Source organism: Natator depressus, chromosome 7 (genome assembly GCF_965152275.1).
Source record: "Natator depressus isolate rNatDep1 chromosome 7, rNatDep2.hap1, whole genome shotgun sequence".
Classification (NCBI taxonomy): Eukaryota; Metazoa; Chordata; order Testudines; family Cheloniidae; genus Natator; species Natator depressus.
Genome location: NC_134240.1, coordinates 95634693 through 95658864, shown reverse-complemented (window position 1 = coordinate 95658864; position 24172 = coordinate 95634693). Strand labels below are relative to the sequence as shown.

Genomic DNA, 24172 nt, shown 5'->3' with positions numbered 1-24172 from the left:
ACTCTCTCCTCAATATGCTGTAGGGAACTAACCCAAGCAGGGCTTTTGAAGACAACATTCGTCAGGTTCACTCAAGTCCCCCAGATGTGCTAATGCAGAAGACAACTCTTACCAGCTGGCTGCACATCAGCCAACCAGCAGACAGCTTTATGTGAGCCACAGCCTAATGTTCTTGATGTTAGTCAGAGAGACCTCATTTATGCCAATCATTCACTCAACCTCTCTCAGTACTGGAAAATGGATGGCATAAAGTCTCACTGTTTGACCTCAGGAATGAATCTACTATACATGGATGAGCAACAAAAGGGAACCATGGGTTTTAAAATTTGAAACCTTCAAAACATTCTGGTCTCTGACTATGTATCTGCTGCCTCCCAAGCACTATAAGTATGAGACTTAGTGATAGGGTGGTTACAGAGCATGTCCATTCCCCTCGCCTATTATTGCACGTGAGAGCAATATGCTCACATGTGAGGGACGTAAAATCTATCACCATGCAGCATTGTTGAGTCTGGGTAAAAGGTTAAACTCATTCGTATGCACTCACCCTGCAGTGAGTTCCACAGTGATCAGCCTTCGCTGGAAATTGTTATAAACATTTTAGGGAGAGGCTTCTATGTCAGCCCACCTTCTCTTCTCAGTAGGTAAGTTTCATTGTACAGAAGGTGGTGAACAGATTTAGCTTGATCACATTCTTAGAACTGATGCATATACCACCTGGACAAGTTTTTGGTTAGTTATGCATGTTCCTTAAAACTAGTTATGGGAGACTGTCACGGGGCAAATACATCCTGTCACTCTGGGGGTGGGGTAAGGATATGGTAGCCCCGAGGTTAAATCTACATGGCTGCCCTCAGCCTCAGGGCTGCATGGTCCAATGGCTGGTGCCCATAGGACTCCCCTTGTCTGCAGGGAAGCACAGCCCAATGACCAGAGTCAGTAGGACTCCCCTTGGCTGCAGGGTAGTGCGGCCCAATGGCCAGAGCCATCAGGAGGGCATGTGCTGGGCACCCTTTAGGGGGGTGGCCAGGTAGGGGAACCTGGACCCTTCATGCTCCACTGGGTCCCAGCCCAGGTAGTGGCAAATCTGTTTGCCACTAAGTCAGCAGGGAATCTGCCCGCAATACGCCGACTGCTGCAAAGACACTGGCTAGTCCCTCCCTGGGCTACTTCCTACTGTGACTCCTGCAATTGAAGTCAGAGTGTCTTCAGAGTCTTAGGGCTCCTTTGGTGGTGACTACAAGCTCCTTGGGGTGTCTGCAGGTACCTGTGTGCCTGCCTGGGCCTTGGCATCTCCTGCTTCCACAGTCCAGGATCCTGGCTGCTCCTCGGTTGGCGCCAGCGAGGTGCATCCTTTCTCCTCGGCCATCAGCCCAGACTGGGCTAGGGTACTCCCTTTTATACTGCAGCAGCACTTGGAGCATGCCCAGCAGGGTTGAGGGGGCGTGGCTTCCACTGCTCAAAGCGTTGCCTTAACCCCTTCCGCTGCAGTGTGGGTCAAGTACGCCCCATCACAGAGACCCATACCATACCTATCCTTTAACACAGCGGGATTAAATATTTGGTGGACAGTGTAGAATGCTCAAGTTGCCTGTTTTTGAGTGCGCAGTGCTTCTTTGAACATGTGGTGTTTCAGAAGAAATTTTTGGCAGAAAATATTTTTCACTGTTTGGATACCTGCAAAAATGTCGACAGCTTTTCACATTTCATTTTGAATGGTGAGTTGGGGGTAGGTTACATGATCAAAGTTGATACTTCTCTGTCTGTAAATCATTTACCTCCCAAGACATGTACTGTGGACATTGTGCAAGTTTTCAAATGAATATGCAACATGTACTGAGAGTACAATACAATTCATTGGTGCATTTTGTAGATTTATAGTGGTTGATTCCATGCTTTGTATACAAATGATGGTAACTACTGCTTTCTGTGCTTCTAAGGTATCTGAGGTTCAATCTTCAAATGGGCCAAGTTTACTCCTGGTGCAGCTCAGGAGAGGTGGAAAGAAAGAGGCTCCCCTGATCATGGGCTGGCATAACTTAGAGCAGTCTCAAGGTTATTCTAAGTTATACTGGGTGCAACTCTCCATCACACCAGCTGAGGATTTGCTGGTGTGCTGTACCCTACCCCCTTTGGAAAGTGGCGGGGAGTATGCAGGAGTAGGGAGACAGACACCTAAGTCAGGGGGAATCTTTGTCTGCCCCATTATGGCAGTTTTGTGGCAGCATAAAGCAGTCAGATCAGGGACGATTGAGTGCCTTATTTTTGTTATACCCTTCTCTAGCTAACTGGATGCATTTCTTCACTATGGTACATTTAGAGCTACGAAGTTTTGTTACACTTTTCTTGGACTGTTACCTACCACTCAAATTATGTTCTTGTCCTGTAATATTATCAATAAATTCAACATGATTTTTTTTTCTCCTCACATTTTTTAGGTTACATAAATTTCACACAGCAATTTTTTTCATGCTCGAATATATTATGGTATGTCATTTCTGTTATAAAAGCTAATTGATAATGTGATTTGTTATGTTGCTGAGACATAATTCAGAAAGTTATTTTAAAGCCTTTGATACATGGAATAGCACTAACTGTTTAATATTTCTTGTATGAATGGACACAGCATCAGGTAAAAAATGTGGTGGCATGTAGATGAAATATTTCCAGAAGCTTTTATTCTTGTTGTTTGGGCTTGTGCCAATGTCTTTCTAGTAGAAAGCTCATATTTCTAAGAGGCTTCTCCTAGAATTTATTCCTTGGTCATTCGTTAGCTTTTTTTTTTTTTTTTTTGTGGCTGAAAAAAAATAATTTGAAAAAAATAATAGCTTGCAACCAAATACTGAAGCGCATGTTCCTGCAATCCTAAGAACAAGCCTTCAAAACAAAACAAAAAAACCTATTGAGCAAATGTTTTTGGTTAAGATTGTTTATAATACAGTATAAACATTTAGAAAGTGCACTTCTGAAAAATTGCTGTATTTGTGTGCATCTAATAATAGGTTTGGTGTAATCTTATCAAAATCTTTCTATCTGTGACCATTCTCAGTGTAGTTATCTCCAGGGAGTACTTTTTCTATACAACTTGATAATGGAACTGAAGTTTAACTCAATTTTTATACTTGCACTTGAACAGTTTGGCTGAAAAGATTAAATTCACTCTTCATATTGTAAGATGCAGTCCCTGAACATGGGACCCCACCTCAGTTCCCAGGAGTTCTCCAGTTAACCCACTTGCCACCAGGAGTTTTAAAATAACCTTTCCACTCTTGGGGTCTAATGAATTAAGTCCTCTCAAAATAAATATACAATTCCTTTGGCCCTTGCAGATTCAAACTCGTATTTCCTCAGGGCTTCTTTGTTTCAGGGCTTCAAGTTCTGGCTCTCTTGGCTCCCCAGGTCCTTCCATTCAGGGGGTCTCTGCCAGTCCCACTCTGGCTTCTTGCTCCTCTCTTCCTAGTCCTGATCACTGAGTAGCTCAGATCCTTTTTTCACTTGAGGCAGGGTCTCTCTAGCCCTCCTTGTTTAGGCTGTGCTTGTACTGTGCAGGTTTCCTTAGCCCACCATTATCCTAGTGATGACACCAGAGATCCTCCCTGTTGGTCTCTCCCAACTCTAGTCTCTCCTGAGTTAAGAGCACTCATTTTTAATTCTTAGCATGTGGTCACATGACTTAAGACAGCAGGCCCCCCATTTCTAGCTTGGTCTGGTGATCCTTCCCTGAACTTACAGGGGCCATGACTTGGAACAGGGTTGGCTGGTCCCAGGCCCCCCGCTGGGGAAAGCCCACTCTCTTAGACTTCAGCAGAGGTTTCTATAGAATGGTAGGTGCTAAACTTGCAAACAAAATTCATATGACTGCCCAGACAGAGAATTAATTTCAAGAGTTATTTGGCTTGTTCAAAGTTAAGACTCTCTGGGCCTATCTATGCTACAGCCATGTTAAATGCAGCTAGGCTTTGCCCATCTTAAATAGTTAGAGCCAGCTCAACTCATAGAGGGTCTCTTCTGCAGTGACTGGGGGAAGATGGCGGAGAAGCAGTGTGCGGCAGTGAGCAATCCTCTGCTAGGATCTTTGCACAATCTCATAAAGAATAATATTCCAGTGACTGGTATATTCAGGGCAAGAGGTCAGTTTTGCATAGTTGGTAATTGTAGCACTGTTTTTCTAAATTGCCCAAAGTCACTACAGTTCTTGAGTCTACTAATTTGCCTTGAGTCACTACTCAGTATTTAATAAACTGTCTTTTTAAAAACAGTCATTAAGCTTTTCTTAGCTTTAGTTTGTGTCACTTGTCCTGTATTAAATAATAGCTAAATTAGTCTTGTAGACCTTTAGCTTTATTGTTCTTTCAGGAAAGTGTTTGTAATAATGAGGATCATCTGTATTGCAAAGAATGTATACCTAGTTTCCTTAACCTTTTTGAGGAAGAACACTCCCAAATTCCCTCTATCATGCAGAGTAAGCTCTGTGATATTATAAACCCCTTCTATTCTTTTAACTCACCCTTTTACTAAGGGTCACCTCAAGTGTGTACTACACACATAAGGTATCATTTACACTAAAACCCCATTACATCACTCTGGCAGGTTAAGGTGACCGTATACTGGATGTAAATAATATTTTCCACATATTTTAAGATCCCTTTACACTTCCAGAGTGGTGTAAAGGGCCCTTAGCCTAAGTGAGAATCAGCCCCATAGAGCATTTATGTAGAATGTGACCTTATGAATTGCTTAAATATATACTAATTTCTGAAAAGAGATAGGGATGGCAAAAATGATTTGGCCAAAATAAGAATCAACTTAACTTTCAGCCACAACTCAAGGAAAGTTTGGGAAAAACTTCAGAAAAGCACTCAGGGTTTCAGGTGCTTAACCAACTCAAGCCTTTGAACCTGCCCTTTTCTCCACCACTTTTTTCAACTGTTTGTACACCCCATAATTTGCCCACCCTCACTTTTTATTTACCAGCTTTATTGCTTAAAAACTCACCGCTCTAGAGTTCTATCAGCAGTACTGATGAATTTTTTCCTTGTACAATGTATACTAGTTTTCCTTCTTGTTATTGTCCCCTAGTCCTTACATTTCTTTGCAGTGAAATATAAAAGCTATTCATTTGTCTGTGCTGTTTGGTTCTCCAAATCATTCTGAATTCTACCAGCTTGTGCCTTTGCACTGAGTGATCCTCTGCTTTTATAGTATCAGGAAATTTAATCATGTTACTGCACATTGCTTCTACCTGATAATACAGAGGGAAAAAAACCCACCAAGTACTAATCATTGTGGCATTGACTAGTAATCATCCTAGATCACTGCATGAGTACCCACTTTCATTGATAGTCAAGGTAGTTTATTATCCACTCAAGCAGCTATACTATATTTACTGATCTTACTAAGTAGTCTTTAGTGCAGTACTGCATAAAAAGGTTTTTTAAAGTCCCAGCAACCCATGTTTATGACTGCACACCATGGCCCCAAGTCAACTACTTTGGTTACTTTCTCAAGAAATTTGATCAAATGTTATGCGTGCCCTCTGCTCTGACTATCCTTAATTAGTATAAATCATACATTTCTAGGTGTTCCCCGCTGAATCCCTGATTAGCGTTTCCAGTATCTTCCTCCAACAAGTCAAGCTTACAGGTCTATAGTTTCCTGGATCTAGACATTATTCTTTATCAAAGTTTTATGATAAAGTAGTGCTGTCAGACTGCAGAGAAATTTTCAAACATACTCATTCATCTTTTTGACAGAGGTTGCCGCCTGGCAGTTAGGGACAAAGCATCCAATACCAATGGGAACGTTTTTGGGAAAAGTCACTTCAAAAGATAAAATATTTACATCAGTTTCATAAATAAAATTCACAATTGTAAACTACTGAATAAGCTAATTACACTTTGATATTAGACACTGCTAAACAGTCTCTCTTAACCTTTTCAGCATTGCACCTTTTATCTTGGGTTATTATCAAAGAACATTCTTTGTAATTTTCTGAATAGGTGAAGAAACTTTTCTGGCCCTGTCATAAGTCTGGAAAGCTGGTACTTCAAGAATACTAAAGTTAATGCAGTAAATTCATTAAGACATATGTAGCAAAATAGGAAAGGATTGTTGATTTACAATTAAAAAAAAGTACCCTCTTTTTCAAGCCCTTTTATTATCCATTATAGAGATAAGAAAAGAAAAAGTGAGTGGGTGGCACCATATGTCAAAAATATTTACAATGCCAACAAACTACAATTTGACGATAAATAATGTGATGAAGAAAGATGTGGGTAAATTCTCTCGGTGAGAATTCAAGAGATAAATACCTGTGGATATCTGCTACAGGCCACTTAGGTACTCCAGGTTACCAAACACTGTACTCACGGGGAATTTAAATTATCTGTATGGGTGCTGGCAAATGTAGCCGAACATGCATTGAAGAGGCTCCTTTGTTAAGATAAAGTAAACATAAATAAAGGAAAAAAACCTTGGTTCAGAAAGCACAGACTTGAAACAGAGAAGAGATATTGTTGAATTATTTCATACAGATTGGGAAGAACTGACTGAGAACATGTGTATACTGAGAAAGATGCAACCAGTGAACACAATGAGTAACTTAAATTCAGTATTGGAGACCATGGGTTCCCAGAATGAACAAGAATATTAGATTTCAGAAAAGCAAACTTTGTGAAATTAAAATAGTAAGTATTATTAAAATCAATCATGGTGGAAGAGAGCTGGGAAAGCCTAAAACATATCAAAATTCAGGTCTAGCAGGGTCGAGTTCCTTTCAAAAAGAAAAATGCCAAACAATGGAGTGGTTAATGTGGCTTCAAACTGCTCAAAGATCTGAGGCTAAAAAAACATCTTGTCCTGGGGAAAAAAAAAAAGTTGCAAGAATACTTAGTTAAAGCTTACAGGAAAAAAAGTTACCGCTGGCTAAAGGGATCAAGGGAAATAAGAAGGGTTTTTAAGAAATATATCAGAGGATAAGGAGAAATAGGGATAAACAGATACATTAATAAAATGAGGATGATAACATTATTGGTAATTCAAAAATGACTGAAACTGAATACATTTTAAAAAGCCTAAGTGGAAAGGGCGAGAAAGAAGATTGAAAAATTGGTAAGGAAGGAAGGCTCTAAAAGTAACTGTAGATAAGGCGCAGATAAAGGAGTACTGGGAAATTCTGAACATACACAATTAAGGTGGTCTGGATGATATGCACTGTAGGTAAAAAGAGAATTAGTTAACGAACTGAGTGTACTACCAACTATTTTTGAAAAATCATGGCCACTGGGGAAATATTGCAAGACTGGAATAAGGCAAATAGAATCTAAAACTACAATAAAGAAAAGTGTAACCCGGCAGTTACACTCCTGTAACTCCAATTTCTATATTGAGTAAATTAGTGGGGAAAAAAAAATCATGTTAAAAACATTGGTAAACACCTAGAGGATTATGGAACCATGAGCTACAAGCAAGATGGGTTTTAGGAAGAAAGTCTATAGAAAAACCTTGGCATTTTAAGAACAGAATTACAAAACTGGTGGGTAAAGGGAATGCAGCAGATTATGATTTTAGTAAAGCATTTAATAGATCTTCACGCAAAATTTTGTAATGCAGCAATTCAAATGGGCTTGGATATGAACATTCATTTGGGCTGAAAAGAGGATGATGCAGGCTGCTACCAGGATAATGCAATGTATCAAGATGAAGGGTAGTGTCTATTCGGGTACCACAGGGATTGGTATTACATTTGGTTTTATGTAGCACCTCCACTAATGATCTGTAAGAGGAAGTGAATTGCAGAGCTGACCTTTGCATTTTTCGTTGGGCTTCCACCCACAGCAAAGATTAATATGGTCTGCCATGATTACTCTACTATGCACAGGGCTTGCATGAGGATTTTGGAGAGGCTTAGAGAGTTTGAGAAATTTCTACCTGATAATTCTTTCTGTTAGCAGAGCTTTACCATTAGTTTCCACAATTTTAGGGTGTAACCGAATCATTACAAGAGTATCCTTCAAAGGGCACAATCCAAAGGAAATTAGCTTCTGTATTTACTGAAACACACACACACACACACAAACCATAGGCCTCTCGGTCCCATACTACATTTTGGTGTATATTTTTGAAGGAGTTCAGGGGACTTAGTCACATAGCTTTGAAAATCTCAGCCTTTATGTTGCCCCCCACCCAACTCCCAAAGATAGATTTACCATCCTGATTGTCACAGAAACAACTGAAGAATGCCACTGGGGGACTCATGAAAGCCTGAGGTGTGTTCTGACATCATATTACAAGCGCAGGGGTCTTATGAGTTTTTTGACTGAATGGTTGTCAGTAAGGAACGAATAACCGAAACTCTGGCCTCTTCTCTCGATGACAGGTTCATTCTGTATATCATCCATGAGAAGCAATACAGGGGCTACAATGCCCAACGATTATTTCCTGATTACCATATCCCCCTCACTCCTGCCCCCTCTTGAGGCATCAAAAAAGAGCAACTGAAGAAAAAGGGAGAAATTCCCTTCAACATTACAGCTAACTGGGGTAGAAGACACCCAGTGGACCACAACAGTAACTGAAAGTGTACAGGATTCCTAGGCATCCCTCAATCAAGTAAGGAGTCCCTGACCTTTAACTGCATGTATATTTGATTAAATATTTAAAACATGCAAAACAAAACAAAAACAATCCACACACACTCAAAAAGAAGATAGCCATTACATATTTAACTGTGACAGGGCAAGAGTAGCTGCATTTAGATACCTGGATTATCTCCTACGACATGCATGCCCATGGGAGAGAGAATTCGTGTTTCTGAGACTCAGGAAGAAAAGAGCATAGGAGGTTGGGAGCTTTCTGTCTCCCGGACAGCTACACTTGCCAATGGGGAGCAGATTTTTCTGAGTGTGCAAGACTATGGGAAGTTGGGAAATAATTAAGTGGGATTCCATGCTAAATATGGCCATCTGCTGTGGCTGTCTGAATCTCAAAGTACAGAAGACTGAAGAGAAAACTTATTTTGCTGAATCAGTCCTATGTTTTAACATTGATAACTTAAAACGTTATATGCCATCACTGCCTGGTTTAATTTTGGCATGTTCCCAAAAGCCTAGATGAAAGCAAGACAATACATTTACAAAATGTGACTGAGTCAAATGTTTAACTAGAGAAGAAAATTCAATTTAAATGGAATACATTTGTTAAAAAGCATTGTGTGTTTTATAACAAATAATTTGATGTAGAAGTTACAAGTCATATAAAGTTATCTGATAAACCTCTGGTAGTGGAGAAGAATTTATTGATATTCTTGTGTGAACAAAAAAGATGTTTTGCATGTCGTGATTTTATAATAATGTGCTACAAATCTTTAAAGCTCTATCAGATTCTAATTAACGTTAGCACAGTATGGTAGCCAGGAAAGTATCTTTTTAGTGACATTTTAATGCCTTAAAAGTGAGTACAAACAATTTATCACAGGGAACAGGCTTGGCTGCCTTGCTGGGAAAAAAGGGTATTTTAAAACTTTTTTTGTTTGAAATGATGATCAAAGCTTTATATTTTCACTAAGTTCTAAATTATTTTGCATTTATTACTATTGGTACAAAAAAGGTTATAAAAACTTCCACCGGTGACTGACTAAGCATAAGGCAAACTAAATCTGCCTATTTACAATTATTTCGGAATGTGGTTAATTTAGTAGTTCTACATAAAAGATGCTTTTATATTATCAATGAAACCTATGAACAGACAGCACCAATCAAATATTACATCCCTATTTTAGGTAGTGTAGGACACATAATTTATACTCCCTAGTTAGTTAGTTAGTTAATTAATTTTATTTTATTTCATTTATTTTGGAGGCCAGCACATGTTATCCATGTTTACTGCTGTACACTAGGGAAAAGATCAATTACCTCATAATAGGATACCCTAGAAAAATTTTCAGTCAGGTTCCATGGACATTAAATGGTCTGTCTGGGTGTCAAGCTTTTTTTTTGATGTTCACTGTTAAAGTAATACAGGAGAGAAAAGGTTAAGTAATATACATGGTCCCCTAAAATGAGGCACAATCTACTAAGTAGGATAGGGGAAAGGAATTTTAGTGACTTGTACCTGTACAAAACTCCATTGAGTACTTCTATAATTGCTGCCACATCACTGGCTTTAGAATGTGCCCAAATCTTGTGTTCTCTAGGCTGTCACTGTAGGACAAAGCATTGTCAGCAATATAGTAAAGGTGTGACAAGATCAGGAGTGCAGGTAAGAGGCTGGCCTTCCCAATTGTTGCGGGTTGGGAGATCATAGGTAAAGTTCATGGAACCACTTGCTATATCTATTTTATTCTTTATTCTGCTTGGAGCTTGTGGGGAGACACTGTACGTACTTTCTGGCCATGCCGGTGGGGTCCATGTACTCCTTCCTTAGCCCGGAGATCCCTGGTCCTGCATAGAGCCCTTTGTGAAGTCACAGGAAGAGAAGAATGCTGCTGTAGAGGAAGCTGAGCTCCCTTCCCACATGTGTGTGTGGCCCTGGAAAATCCAATCACTATTTATACCATTGTAGGTGAATGCGGAGCAAGTAATGCAAAAAGAAGTGGAAATATACCTTATTTTTGCTCAACACAACATAGTTGATTGTGAATGAGTTTTCTGGAATTTTGTGAACCACAAGAGAGATTTGAGAACTTCGTCAATGCTATTATAAACTATTCAAAGGAAAGTTAGTCAATTAAAAAGTACTTTTGAGTCTCATCGCACAAGTTTGTGACGTGAAAACCAGTATGTTTGCTCTTCTTTAAGCAGAAGGTAAATAATGGAGTAATCACAAGCAGAAATCCAAGATTTGTTTTTAAAGACTTTAATCAACAACAGAAGAGCACAGAGAACTACATATTTTCAATAACAGAAAGCTCTGATGAAAACCTTCTTTGATACTTTAATATCAGTACACAAAACTAAAACAAAGTAAATTAGCTAACACGCTTTGCACATTCTTAAACTCAATTCTTATTAGTCTACACAAAAAGTACTTAAGATGACTGACTAAATGCTAGCCTTCAAGATAAGGCCAATATCATGTATTCCTATTTACATATAGAAACCTGATATGAGTTCACGTAACAATTATGTTGGGTAGCCCATATAATACACAATTGAAAGATGAAGGCTGAATTGCAGGAAGGTTTGACTGATTGGGAATGATTTGGTTTTCGATTTCATCACTAGAAGAATTCTTAGAATTCTCTTCCACTAGAAAATATTCAAAAAAACTGTTATTTACAATTATACCTATTAGAATATTTTACAATATAGTATTTTTGCCTTCTGTTTGCTTAAATATTCTAGTATCTTTTGCATTCCTCTGTTTTACATTGAAATTATGATCAATACACACTAGGGACATTTGAGTACAGAACAGAGAGAACTCAGACAATACTTACGATTTTAGTCTTCCCACTACCCCAAATCATTACTACAATAAGTCAGCAAAGTGAGGATTTTGTTGGCTTTTCACCAAGAACAATTGCGTTATTTTATTGTACTTTACAGGTAGAAGCCTTAACTTTGGCAACTTCTACACAACTTTGTAAATGGAATATGATTTATGATATGTTAGTAACAACCAATAGACAGATAAGTCCAGGACTGCCCCTGTGGGGGTCTCCCCCAAAGCCAGCAGGTGGAAATTCCTCTATAAATTACCCTGTACAGAGAAGAATTTCTAGTAGCTGCCTTCTACCAAGCAGGCTGAACCTATTTTGTGTTTGTAGAGATTTTGCCATGATCTGCAGCCACATCACTGTAATTTACTACTTGCTGTAAAATGTAAAATTAATGAGTATATTTCATGTTTGTCATGCTCTTAGCACTGCTTGCCACTCACACAAATGAAATGTTATACCAGTCAGACTTCCTGGGAAATAATCACACTATGTTGGTGACGATTTTGGCTAATTGTGGTAAAGCTACCAAACAGGAAGTTTTACATAGGCAAAATGTAATTACCCAGACTAGATTTTGGTCATATTACTGGCCTTGGTACCCCTAACTTTTCCAAAAATTGCCACTGAATGTCAGCACATGTAGTCAGGACCTTAGCTTTAGTTCTCATCTGTTAGACTGCACTTATACCAGCAAAACACCCCCTTTAAACATAATATGTTATTAATTCAATACTAACTAAGGCCCTCTGCCTGCAAACACCTATGTATATGTATAATTTTAAATTTTAAGTGTAGTCTCACTGATCATAATGGGACTGCTAATGTGTTTAATGATAAACACGAGTAACTGTTTGCAGGATTGGGGCCTCAGAGGGGAGAGTGCCACCAACTTAATCACCAACCATATTGTATTTTCCAGGGAGGTGTGACTTACGTATTGATCTGCTCTGACTCTATTTCATGTATGACAGCACACCCAAGGCAGTAAGACTGCACACAGTACATTGTTGATAAATACAGATTGGAAACTGCAGGGAACACTATAAAGAGTGAGTCACATTCATTACTTCCTACTGAGAATTTGCATTTTTATGGAAGTAATTTTATATAATAATAGATTTACTTCATGCAGAGATAGTTCAGTTTACTTTATTACAAATACATACTGCATATGTCAAATGAAACCAAATTCAGAAGTTGCTGGAATCAAGTGAAGAAGTTTTCATAAAATAGTAAAGATTAATTAAGCTTTCCATAGAAACTAAACTTGAAAAGTACCTTACTAAATTATAGAAATTTTCCAAATATCCATTCTCCATGGCATATGCATAAATTAAAGCTTGATTTTCAGAGACTCCTGGCACCAGCAGCTCCCACTGCAGTCTATGGCAATTGCAGGTGCTCAGCACCTCTAGAAATGATGCCATTATGTAATAAGCTATATAAAATGTACATCATTAGATTAAATAGAATGGATTTTTATCAGCATAAATATAGAGTAATGCAGCGATTTATCAGGACCCAGATTATGAAGCACAATCAACGTCTTGTCCTGGATAGTCCAAAAATGTGAGATTAAGACTTATTTGTCTTAATATATGTTGAATTAATATGTTTCTTATATATATTATGACTATATGGTGATTAAAACAATTTATGATTTGGTACATATTAGACACTCTAAGATATTAGTTCACCTTGACTATTGTGTGTTTGCATCAGTCTACAAGGTCTGACTTTTAAGCTCTTCTCTTTCCCCTAACTCCCTCCATGAACTGTGGATGTACATATCAACTGCAAAATGTTTTAAAAATTGTTGTAATTGTATATTCCTATCTCCTAGTTAGAGGAGGCCTTTTTTAAAAACCACAATATTCTCCTGATGTTCCTTTGTTTAAAACATACTTATTTCCAATCTTAGCTTTGCAGTAAATCAGCTGAGGGAGAAGTGCAACTGAAGACAAGAGCCACTTGATGTGGCCACATTTTTCCTCTCTTGCATTGTAACAAAGAATTGTAATAGTGGTTAAACTACAAGCATCTAATTTTGTTAATGTCAGAGGCCAGTTTCTGTTCATTATACAGAAGTGTATTTCTTACCTCCAGTTGGTGATTTTTCCACTCCAATCGTATACTTTTGAAGAACACGAATGGTCTGCCCAGTTGTTTTTCCAGTTTGTAACAAATCTAAAAAGAACGACTGTCATTGTTATGAACTTTTAATGAGAATTTTGAAAAACAAGAAGATACAAATCCTGGTTTTTTTAGACCAGTGCCTCAGCTTTTAAAAATTGAGCAAATCAAAATCATATAGATCACTAGGAGTTAGTTATAGTTCTGTGATTGTGCTAGTAACTTTCAGGTAGTTTCCCATTCTCTGCCCTAGCAGCACCTACAGATTGCTCTGTGGCTCTCATGATTCAAGACCTTGCTCTTAACTATAAAAGTCTTGCTCTTAATTTATAACCAGCAGCTTGTCCTTCACTCACATTCATTTTACATTCTTAAAGCAAGAAGACAAAGTTAATGTTCTCCTTGAAGGCATCACAGAACATTTTCTCAAAATAGTAAACTGCTACTAGTGTCCGGCAGCTCAAGGCCACTTCTCTCTCCATTAATGGGGGACAGGCAGGGCTCTGAGCAGGGTTTTTAGAAGGAGGGATCAGAAAGCCCGCATAGCCAGCCAATCCCTGCTACTCATTAGCATGCAGGTCTTCACAGCCTCTCTCTCAGCCCTTGATCTACAGAGAGGATAGCACAAGAATTGTGCTATTCTACATAAAGCATCAGAAAATTTTAAGGACTAATGTGTTAAGGTAAGATTTGCCACAAGTACATACTTTCAGACAAGATTTCCAGCCTTTTTGCGTTCTCTTGCAGGGGTGTATACCACTGGTTGGCCATAATGGAACGAACACCAGTAAGGCTTAGAAGGATTGCTGTCTCTGTTGGTCTCTCTACAGATATATGTAGACGACTAAAGAAAGTCAATAGTATAAGAATAATAGAATCAATCAATTTTGAATATAGAGGACAAAAATGACTTTTATTCAACTTTCGCCATACAAAACATATCAGTAAATGGTGGATTGCATTTTTCTCATACATTTTTAATTCTTAGTGAAAATGTGTTGGAATGTTTTTTATTAAGTATAGGATGCTATATAAACTACTATGTTAAGTTCCACTTCAACTTTGCAGGGTGTGAACTCTGACCTCGCAGACTGTGCACTGCCATGTTACTGTTTAGGGAAGGATAATAGAGTAAATTAAAGGAAAGAATAACACACAAAGCACATTAGTTGTGGATAAGGGGCTGTGCAGTAGGCTTTAGGATCCCGCCGAGTTCTTTGGAGACAGGCATGCTGAGTTGTTGGCAATGTTTACCTTCAGGAGGAGGAAAAAGAAGAAGAGAAGTGACTTCTCCTTACATGAGATGCATGTCTATGCTTCATCATATCTGGAGATAGGGCTGCTAAAAAAGTTTTACTTTTTTACTGCTAAAAAAGTTGTGTTATGTTTCCCTTGTGGTAATAACATGTGTGAGCTACCCCAAGGTAAAACAACAATGAAGACAAGGCACTTCAGGCTGCCCTTGCAGTTAAACTAGAGTCCCTGGTCTTACTGTATTTTTACCTCAACATAGGTCACACATATTAATTACCGACAGTAAAAAATGCAGATACTTTAGCAGTGAAAACAAGCGGTTATAGCGAGTGCTGAAAAAGTTTGGAGACTCAGAAACAACAAACAAGGAAACACGTTCTCCTCCCTGGAGCTGGATTAAATGAAATTGCTGCAACTGAACATTTGGAGATTTGGAGTTTTGATAGATATTTTTTTTTTGGTGAAATTTTACAGTATTAGAATTGTAGTAATTTAAAAATGGAATTTGGCTTTTTGTCAGTGTGCATTTCATGGTAATCCCTGTATAAAACAACAGTTAAGGTTTTCTATAATCTCTTTGGAGGATGCTATCTATTTCTTGGGGGAACATGGAGTTATGTGATTTAGCTTCTAATTGAAGTTATTCTAAACTTTCAGGGAACTGTCACAGTCAGAGCCATAAATCATCCACTTAAGAGATGCAGGATGACAACAACAGGCTGGTAAATACAATAATCTATTAGAATGAGACTGCAAATGTACACAGTTGGAAAACCTACATTAAGAAATTGTCTTTTGACTTAATTTAGGGAACGACTGTGTTTGGGGGAAAAAGCTTTGAGAAATAAAGGCACCATTCTTAATTGTTTTCATGTAAAAGAGGGGGATTCAGGCTTAGTTACTGGATTTAAATATTTAGTTATTTTGTGTGTGTGTGTATTTATGTATTAGATATCTTACATCCAGCACATTTTAATTTGCAAGGTGTACAGGTACTTTCAGTGGAAGTGGCGATACTCACTGATGACTCTTTATATTTTTAGGGGGACTTTTCTATATATTTCCTATTAGTGGGACATTTATCAGATGAAGTCAGAAAAGTGGAAAGTATTTTAATCTCTCAATAATTTGTATTAGATATATAAAATAACTGTGTAAGCTTTGTCTCTTTAAATTTAGAAGCAAGGCAGATACTTAGCTGTCTTCAGGGTTAACACCTTTAATCAGCAATACTAAACATCTGGAAGGAAGTTAATTAGCATTCCAAAACAATTTATTCTAGTAAAAGACAAACACTTGGCTTAGTGTCAAAGTATTAATTGTATAAACCTTCAGAAGGACTCTAAAGTATCTTTCTATGCTAGAAAGGCTGTATCTGTTTAACTAGATTGATTTAAAAATCCTGAATTCAGAAGACAGTGGGGAAGGTTTCTGCCCCCCTGCCTTTGTCTCCTCACAACCTTGATCTGTCCTCATCTGTGGAACCCTGATACAATGCAGCACCTGCGAAAAAGGCTTCTGTAGGATCATGAAGAAAAGCAGCCAAACTCCCCACTCCAGACTCAGATCTGAGTCCACCCCACTTTCAGAAGCAGAGGAGACAATTTTAAATTTGCTTTTAAAGACAAAAAATGTGGCACTGTGACTATCTGTAGGATAAAGAAAGATTTATGCTACCTTTTGAGTGTATCAAGCTTTGCCAGTCGTTGGAAACTCTGATTTGACTGCATCAGATCTAAAAGTATCATCAACTGGCATTCTGGAAAAATAAAGTTAGTTGTTTTAACAGCATTTACAAAATGAATATAGATAACGTGCCTTTCTGATGATATTGCTCTGGTGAAAGTATTGAATAAACAGTTTGCAATATAAACATTTATTGTTTCTTCTGCCATAACTGTATATTCAGCTATTTGTTAAGGAAAAGCATTTGAATAATCACTTTCTACTACTACCCGACGTCTTTTTGTTTTGTGTTTGTACAGCACCCAGCACAATTGAGTCCTGGTTCATGAACAGGGCTCCTACGTGCTTTGGTAATACAAATAGTAAATGAATAATAATAATAATAATAATAAAAAAAATAATAAATAATAAATTTACAGGACTCATTTCTGCAACCCTTTCAAGTTCAGTAGAACTGATTTCAGTAGGATTTACTTGCATGAGTAAATACTGCTTAAGGTTGCAAAATTTGGTTCAATGTGATTTTTATCCAGAAGGGTCCTATACAGTCTTACAAACAAATGACAGGGATCTCTGCTTCATTTGTCAGTTGTCTGTCTGAAAGCAAATTAACTTTAAGTGAGATTTACGAATATTTCTACTATTCAGATAGATAATCACATTTTGCAAATCAAATGTGATTTTTCCAAATGCGTTAAGTTAATTTACATGGTCAGTGAGACCAAATCAAGGAATATATAGCAGACTAATTCACTACCAATGCCTTTTCTGTACTGTTTTTGAATATTTGTTAAGGAAAAACACAAGAAGCTATTGGAATTCGAATAGCTAACTTATCCTTTCTAAATAAATATTCATGTCCTTTGGAAAACTGTGAAATGTGGATAATTGCAGCCAGGATGGCAAGAAACAATCTCCACTTACAGAAAATTTAGTGAGAGAATTATAATGCCATGTTTGCAGACATAGGTCAGTGGAGGCTCATAAGAATTAATACTTATTAGCTTCCATGAAAATTAGCTCTGTACCCAATTCAGCCTACAGGTAACATTAAATGACCTCATGGGCTGTCAACCTGTGGAAAGTTGGGTAGATGACCAGAAAGTGGAAAGATTGTGCAGCTACCCCGACAGATACACTGTGTACAGTGGATATTTAAGGGCTTGAGGCCAGATTTGTAAAGACACTTGAAATTAATGGGTGTTTCATGCCTAAGTCCTTTAAAAATCCCACTAGGTGCTTAACTGCCTCTTTAGGTGCCTAAATACCTTGAAAAATCTGGCCTCAAATCCTTAAATATGCCCCTAATGGATCTGTCAGGATTAATTCCCTGTAAAAGGTATACTGTGCAGCCTCTAATAGGAATAACCATAATTTAAAGGAATAGAAGCAGTAGCCACATGAAAAGAACATTAAGCACTCAGTAGCGTAGGTGTTAAAGTCATTTTTGAAAATGAGACTTTGGCTTCTAAGACACTTGGGTGCTTCTGAAAATAGAAGACTTTGCTCTTTCAACAGGCTCAGAGAAAGTTAACAGACACAGGAAACAGACTTGTTTTCTTTTCCAGTGAGGGTGAAAGCCATCACCACATTGGTAAAAATGCATCTGAGTAATTGACAAATCTACCAAAGCTTTCTGAGAAAATATAAGATATGGTATCACTAGCCTCTGTGTTTTCCCTGCACTATGGTCTCTGTCCATGGAGAAGTGCTGGAAATCACACAGCATCTGTCTCACATATTTTCTGTTCCAGTGGTGTCTTTGTCAACATGTTTAGAATTTCCTGTTGATAAAATAGGGGGACTAGACTTTTTCTAGCACTTGAAATTTGATTCAGTATTCAAGAAGCACCATCATTCTAGACATAGGAAAGGCATTTCCCTGCTTTTTCAGGGGACTATAAAACAAGACTACCAGAGACATATCATTTAGGCCCATGTTTTCAAAAGTGAACTCTAATTTTCAGTGCTCAACTCTAAACATGTAAAGTGTAATTTATAAATACCATCTCCAACTCTAACTCAACTCGGAGCCGTCAGCACTCAGAAACTCTGAGAATCAGATCTTGGACTCCCAAAATCTGAGGCAATTTTTGAAAATTTTACTCCTAACCTTATAATATGTGGCTTTTTGGGAAATTTGGACCCAATGGGAAGAAACTAAATTTCAGGAGGAAGAAAAATATGTCCAACAATAAAAACAGTCAAGCAAGTCTGACAGTAACCCCTCTGTCCCAAAAGTAGTGTTAAATTCTCACTGCTTAAATTCTAAGACTATTCTAACAGATAGCAAACAACAGGAATTTAAATGGCTATTTGTTCCACACGTTGAATGAAGAACTTCTTGAATGAAGAACATGGTCCCTTAGCTCTGGGTTAAACTGTACCTTTCATTGCATAAGCCTAATATTCTCATAATTATTTGGCATGGAATAGAATTTTATGACACTTTGCAAGATAAGAGAACACAATATTTAGTTTTTTCAGCTTCCTTATCTCACCTGGGATGTTCATAGCAATGAATCTGTTAAGTAAAATATGAGACAAGAATCTTTCCATTCCATAGAACAGAAACGCACTGCAGTTATTCAGAAGCTGCTCCCACTCAGATTGACTGCAAAGAAAGGTAAGCTATTTAGACCAGACAGTTGTTTTACAGTAATATTTTTCTGGATACATCTATACAAAATATTTCAATGTCAATTACTCAACAAACAATTGTTTGAAAAGTAAAAAGACAAAAGAGAGAGAAGACTTCAGTTATGGTACAGAATTTGAACAGCAGTGTGTGTGAACTGTTACACAATAATTTACTTAGCTAAATTGTATACTTTACCACAGTAATACAACACCTCACAGTAAATAAGACACGGACTGCGCTTTTGAGATTTAAGGGACTATTCTACAGAGGAACAAGGGAGTATATACTGTGCAATCCCCAATTCTTTGAGATACAGTATTTATTTTAATGTTCAAAGGGAATGCTCAAGGACTAGCAGAGATACACTCATTAGGGAGCTAAGGAATTGGGGTGTGGAAAGAGATGATCCTAAAATTGAAGTAATTATAAATGAAGCTAAGTGAACCACCTATATGAAACAATATTAATTCCATCATCAGGTCTTCTTGAAATTATAAACTACAGGATGAATCTGCACTATTGTATTTCAGAAGTCTGTGCTACAATATTACAATCCTATAGTTAGTGTGAAAATGATATAGTTTTCAAATATTTGGTTCCAAAATTGTTGATTTATTAACTCAGTGAAGATGAAAGTACTTGTAAGATGGATGGGTGGTGATCTGAATTACCTGAACTTGTAACCTCCTGTTATTTTGTCAGAGTGATATTGCTAGAATGCCAATGTTATAAATTTGTCTATGTATATACTTTATAACTTTCTCTCAAACTCCTTGTATATGTCTTCTCCAGCTTTCCATTATTTTAGATAAGAAGGTTTTTTCCCAAGTTCCATTTATGGTAATTTTATTACAATCAAGAAGGACAGTGCCATTTTGCTAACAATAGAATACCCCTATACATACTATAACCTTGCTTGTGGTCAATATGGCAAAATGTATTACAGGTGTGTCTTCTGGATTCTTTCTTTAAATTCTTCCATCTATAAATCTGTAGCTATGCTTAGGGTAGGGGCGATGTCTTCCTATGCATTTGCACAGCACCTAGCACAATGGCGTCCTAGTCATGACTGGGGCCTCTGGGAAATACCTCTTTGAAAAAAGAGAGAAATACAGAAGAGCCATAACAAACCTTGGAACATGCATGCTACCAATAACTCCTTCCCAGTGTGGTGTAAATTGGTCATGGTATTTTTCTAGGATTTCCTTTATTTTTTGGGAAGGACTTACTGCTTCTGTAACATAAGAATTTAATCATTTAACGTAATATAGAGTATGCAATGCAGCCTAAATTTCTAACACGCAGAGGCTGGCAATACAATTTTTTTATTTCTATCATCCTTCAGTCTAAAGTTTTTCATGAGAAAAGTCCAGTCGATATGCCCTGTCAATTGTAAGTCTTAATCCTGACTAAAGCTAAAGGTGCCAGCTAGTGCCAAGCGTGATGGCACATTTTATGACTGAGAGGGATACAAAGATAACCTAGGAGAGAAGTCAAGGATAGAATAGGTATAAAAATGAGCTCTAAAGATGGTTCTTCTGTGTCAAGAGTTAACATAAGGTTGCACTGCTCATAATATTCCTGCTTTAGGGGCTCAGATACTCTGGTGATAGGAACTATATAGCACCTATATACAAAATGGAATTCAATTTCCAGAGCTCTCAGTTTAACACATTTCACAAGACTAAACTCAAAACCAAACAACCCTTCAGTTTTAGTTACAGTTTAATTAGTCTTTTCCATATTGATTATATTTTCTATGCACATGTAGCTATAATTTCCTACGTGCAGCTCCTCCAAAACTTCAGAATCAGTTATTTCTGCTCTGCTATCAAAGAGAAATTAGGTAGAGCAACGTGTCCCAAAGTCATAACATTTGTTATATGCTAAGGCTGGAGCAATATTTTCCCCTTTGTTAAAGATTATTTTTTTATAACTTTATCTGGTTCAAATTCCAAATTTAAGTATATTTTGAGCATGCTGAATAAATTAGCTTTTGCTAATAAATTTGAATAAAAATTAAATTAAATTATTGTCTTCAGTGGGAAAATAGGTGACATTGGTAGTTATGAAAATATTTTGTGTCATACTGTACAAACACAGTAACTGATACACGTAGCCTTGGTAAATACACTCCACAAGAAAGAAGTGGCCATTTTTAAATGACCTTACATTGACATTCTTGATTATTGTTGTATCCTTGACCTCTTATAAAGAATCACAAGATAACATGCCACTTCAAGGCTTTAATCACTACATGAGTTTTATTTATAATCTTTGGCTAGAGGACTTCTAAGTATAACTCTTGTTAAAAGTGATAAAATATACACAGAATTCTAGCATAATGGCTTTTATTTATCAATAGAATGCATAGAATTTTGTTTTTCAAACTTTAACTAGAAAACGTTATTTTCAATTTTAAATGATTAGTTCTAAATCACAAATATGAAATTTCCAAATGTACAGCAAACTGGTATCACATTTCTAGGAGGTTATTTGGGAGGTCTAAGTGCTTTTGAAAATCTTACTCCCAGCGTTTATGTAAGTTTGAAACCAGACAATTTGATTTTTTTTGTCTTCTATTTCTTTACACAGGTTTTAAGTGTCAAACCTCCAGGCTGGATTTAAGTGATAGAGTTACATTATTATACCAAACATTTCAGGTACTTTGAATGGATACTCAGGGTCACAGAAGATTTTATGTATGATTACATTTCAAAGAACGCAGAATAAACACCGATTTTTAGAAATGTGCTGATTTACTATTTGCTGTCACTTGTAGATAACCATTTGATACTTATGAAATGCTGCTTTTCTATAAATTTAGAAAACATGAAACTATTAACACCAATTGTTAAGCGAGGAAAAGGGCTACATACTAAACACTGTAAGAATTTCAGTTTTACATTAATTATTTAAAAAAGAAAAAAGTCCAGCTTATTCCCCTGGGGTGAAATTCTCATCACCAACATGAAGTCAGAGTGATCAGGCTCTGTGCAGGTTAAATGCCAAGGGACAGTGGGTTTGGGAGCTGAAATTTGCCCTCACAACCTGATGCGAGGGTATGGAGTTGCAGCACAGACCTCCACTGCAGCTTATGAACTGGAGTAGCAGCTAGAGCTCCTCTGTATCAGTTGCATGTTATCTAAGTATGACTGGCTCCCAATGTAGATCACTCTACATCTCCTCTACTCCACTCCCACCACTACCCTTTGCTCTAGCCCAGTGATATTCAGACTTCAGTGGTTCAGGAGCCAAATTAGTGATCAACATTACCCAAAAGAGCCACAGTAGTGTGAATTCATTGTTTCATTTACTATTTTTATATAACATATATATTATTCTCCCAGCAAAATGCCTACCAAGTATTCTACAATTGCTTAATAACATAGTAAAAGCATCCTGATTGGTTAATAACTTAGATTAGTTAATAATTAAATCACATAGTGTTTTAATATCATGTGCTGGAAAGAGCTGCAGGAGACACATTCAAGGGTCAGTTGCAGCTCGAGAGCCTTAGTCTATTCTAGCCTATGCAAGGCCTGCATGGAGATCTCTTCTGCAACACATAGGAAAATCACATAGCATTCATTCCTGTGGCTCCTCATGAACCTCCAATGCATGCTTAAGTAGTGCTGAGGCCTTAAGTTTACCAATTTAATCCAAAAATAGCAAAACAAATTCTTGTTAAAGAGCTATACATTTTGTGGGGAAAATATAATGAGAAAGTTTATTTCAATAATTATTTTCTGGGAGATGTTGGTTCCATATTTTATTAGTTATATGAAGAAGGAAGAATGCAGCCTAATTTGACTGAATCTGAAACAGGTTTTTATTTTTATAAGAAGCTGAGAAAAACAATTAAAACATAAGCAACATTATGAGGATGAGCTGTTATGTCAATTACCTTGTCTTAAGTTCATCACTTACTATAAAAATGTTCCAAACCCACAAAACCTTTAGGTTGTGGAGAAAATATTTTCTAAATATATTACCTGCTTCTTTTGCTTCATTATATGGATCCACAACATCTGACCTATAGCTAAGGAGGTGTAAACAATGAAATCTATCATCTGAACCGATACATTCTGGTTAATAGTTCCTTTTGAAAGGATACATTTAAAATTGTGTGTATCAGCAGACAGGCAGTTAGGCGGTAGAATACGGTTAATGGGTACCTACAATTAAATAACAAAGATTATTTTTTTTGCCATCCAAAAATATTCAGTAGTTATATCAATATTGCACAACATTGTGTCCAAGAAAATGAGCTACACTAAAATGCTTTCCTGAAGTCTGGGGGCTTAGACCAAAAGTGGTACAATATGCCAGTGCCAACTGAAACCAAAAACATAAGCACATTTTGTTGGGGAGAAGCAGTTCAAGTCTGTTTGAAGCTGCTTACTTTGATCTAATGCTGGATACTTTGCTCATACACAGAATATGAATTTAAATGAAATGGAGGTTAGTTACCTGTAACTAGATGTTCTTCAAGATGTGTGGTCCCTGTCTGTATTTCACATGTGGGTATGCATACGTGCCATGAGCCTGAGTCGAGAAATTCTAAGCAGCAGTGTCCATTGGCCTACAAATGTGCAGTAGATCTCTCCATACCCAACTGATGGCATAAGAGGCAGTGTGGGCCAACACCTCTCCAGTTCCTCTTCTGATTGCAAATCCAACAGGATTTGAAGCAGAGGAGATGAACAGTGAGATTTGTGTAATACAGAAGGGATCACAAATCTCAAAAAACTTCCTGTTACAGGTAAGTAACCTTCATTTCTTCCTCATGTGGGTGGATTGACAAGCCATGCTTAGACTGGAAGGAGTGAGAAGCTGGAAGCAAAGATGCTTGCAGTACTGCAGTTCCCACAGCTGCATCTTCAGCAGAGGCCTGAACTAGCTCATAATGTCTGCACTTTCCAGAGACACACGTCTCACCCAAGCAGTAGAGGCAGCATTGATGACTGTCACTCATGGAGAAGGAACAAGGGCAGGAGACGCAATTCTTGAACTCT

At 37.5% G+C, this 24172-nt stretch overlaps 1 protein-coding gene across 2 annotated transcripts in view; it reads right to left on the bottom strand.

The window, feature by feature from the left end:
* Positions 1–10890: 10890 nt before the first annotated feature.
* The window catches only part of CFAP46 (cilia and flagella associated protein 46), a 143636-nt gene continuing 130354 nt past the window's right edge, over positions 10891–24172 (bottom strand). For both annotated transcript variants that reach the window (XM_074959109.1, XM_074959110.1), the window contains 8 exons: positions 23272–23332; positions 23150–23185; positions 20286–20388; positions 19015–19127; positions 16505–16586; positions 14281–14417; positions 13541–13627; positions 10891–11246 (listed from right to left, as the gene is read on the bottom strand). In XM_074959109.1, coding sequence (XP_074815210.1) covers positions 11110–11246; positions 13541–13627; positions 14281–14417; positions 16505–16586; positions 19015–19127; positions 20286–20388; positions 23150–23185; positions 23272–23332 — 756 coding nt within the window. In that variant the 3' untranslated portion in view covers positions 10891–11109. The remainder of the gene's footprint in view (positions 11247–13540; positions 13628–14280; positions 14418–16504; positions 16587–19014; positions 19128–20285; positions 20389–23149; positions 23186–23271; positions 23333–24172) is intronic.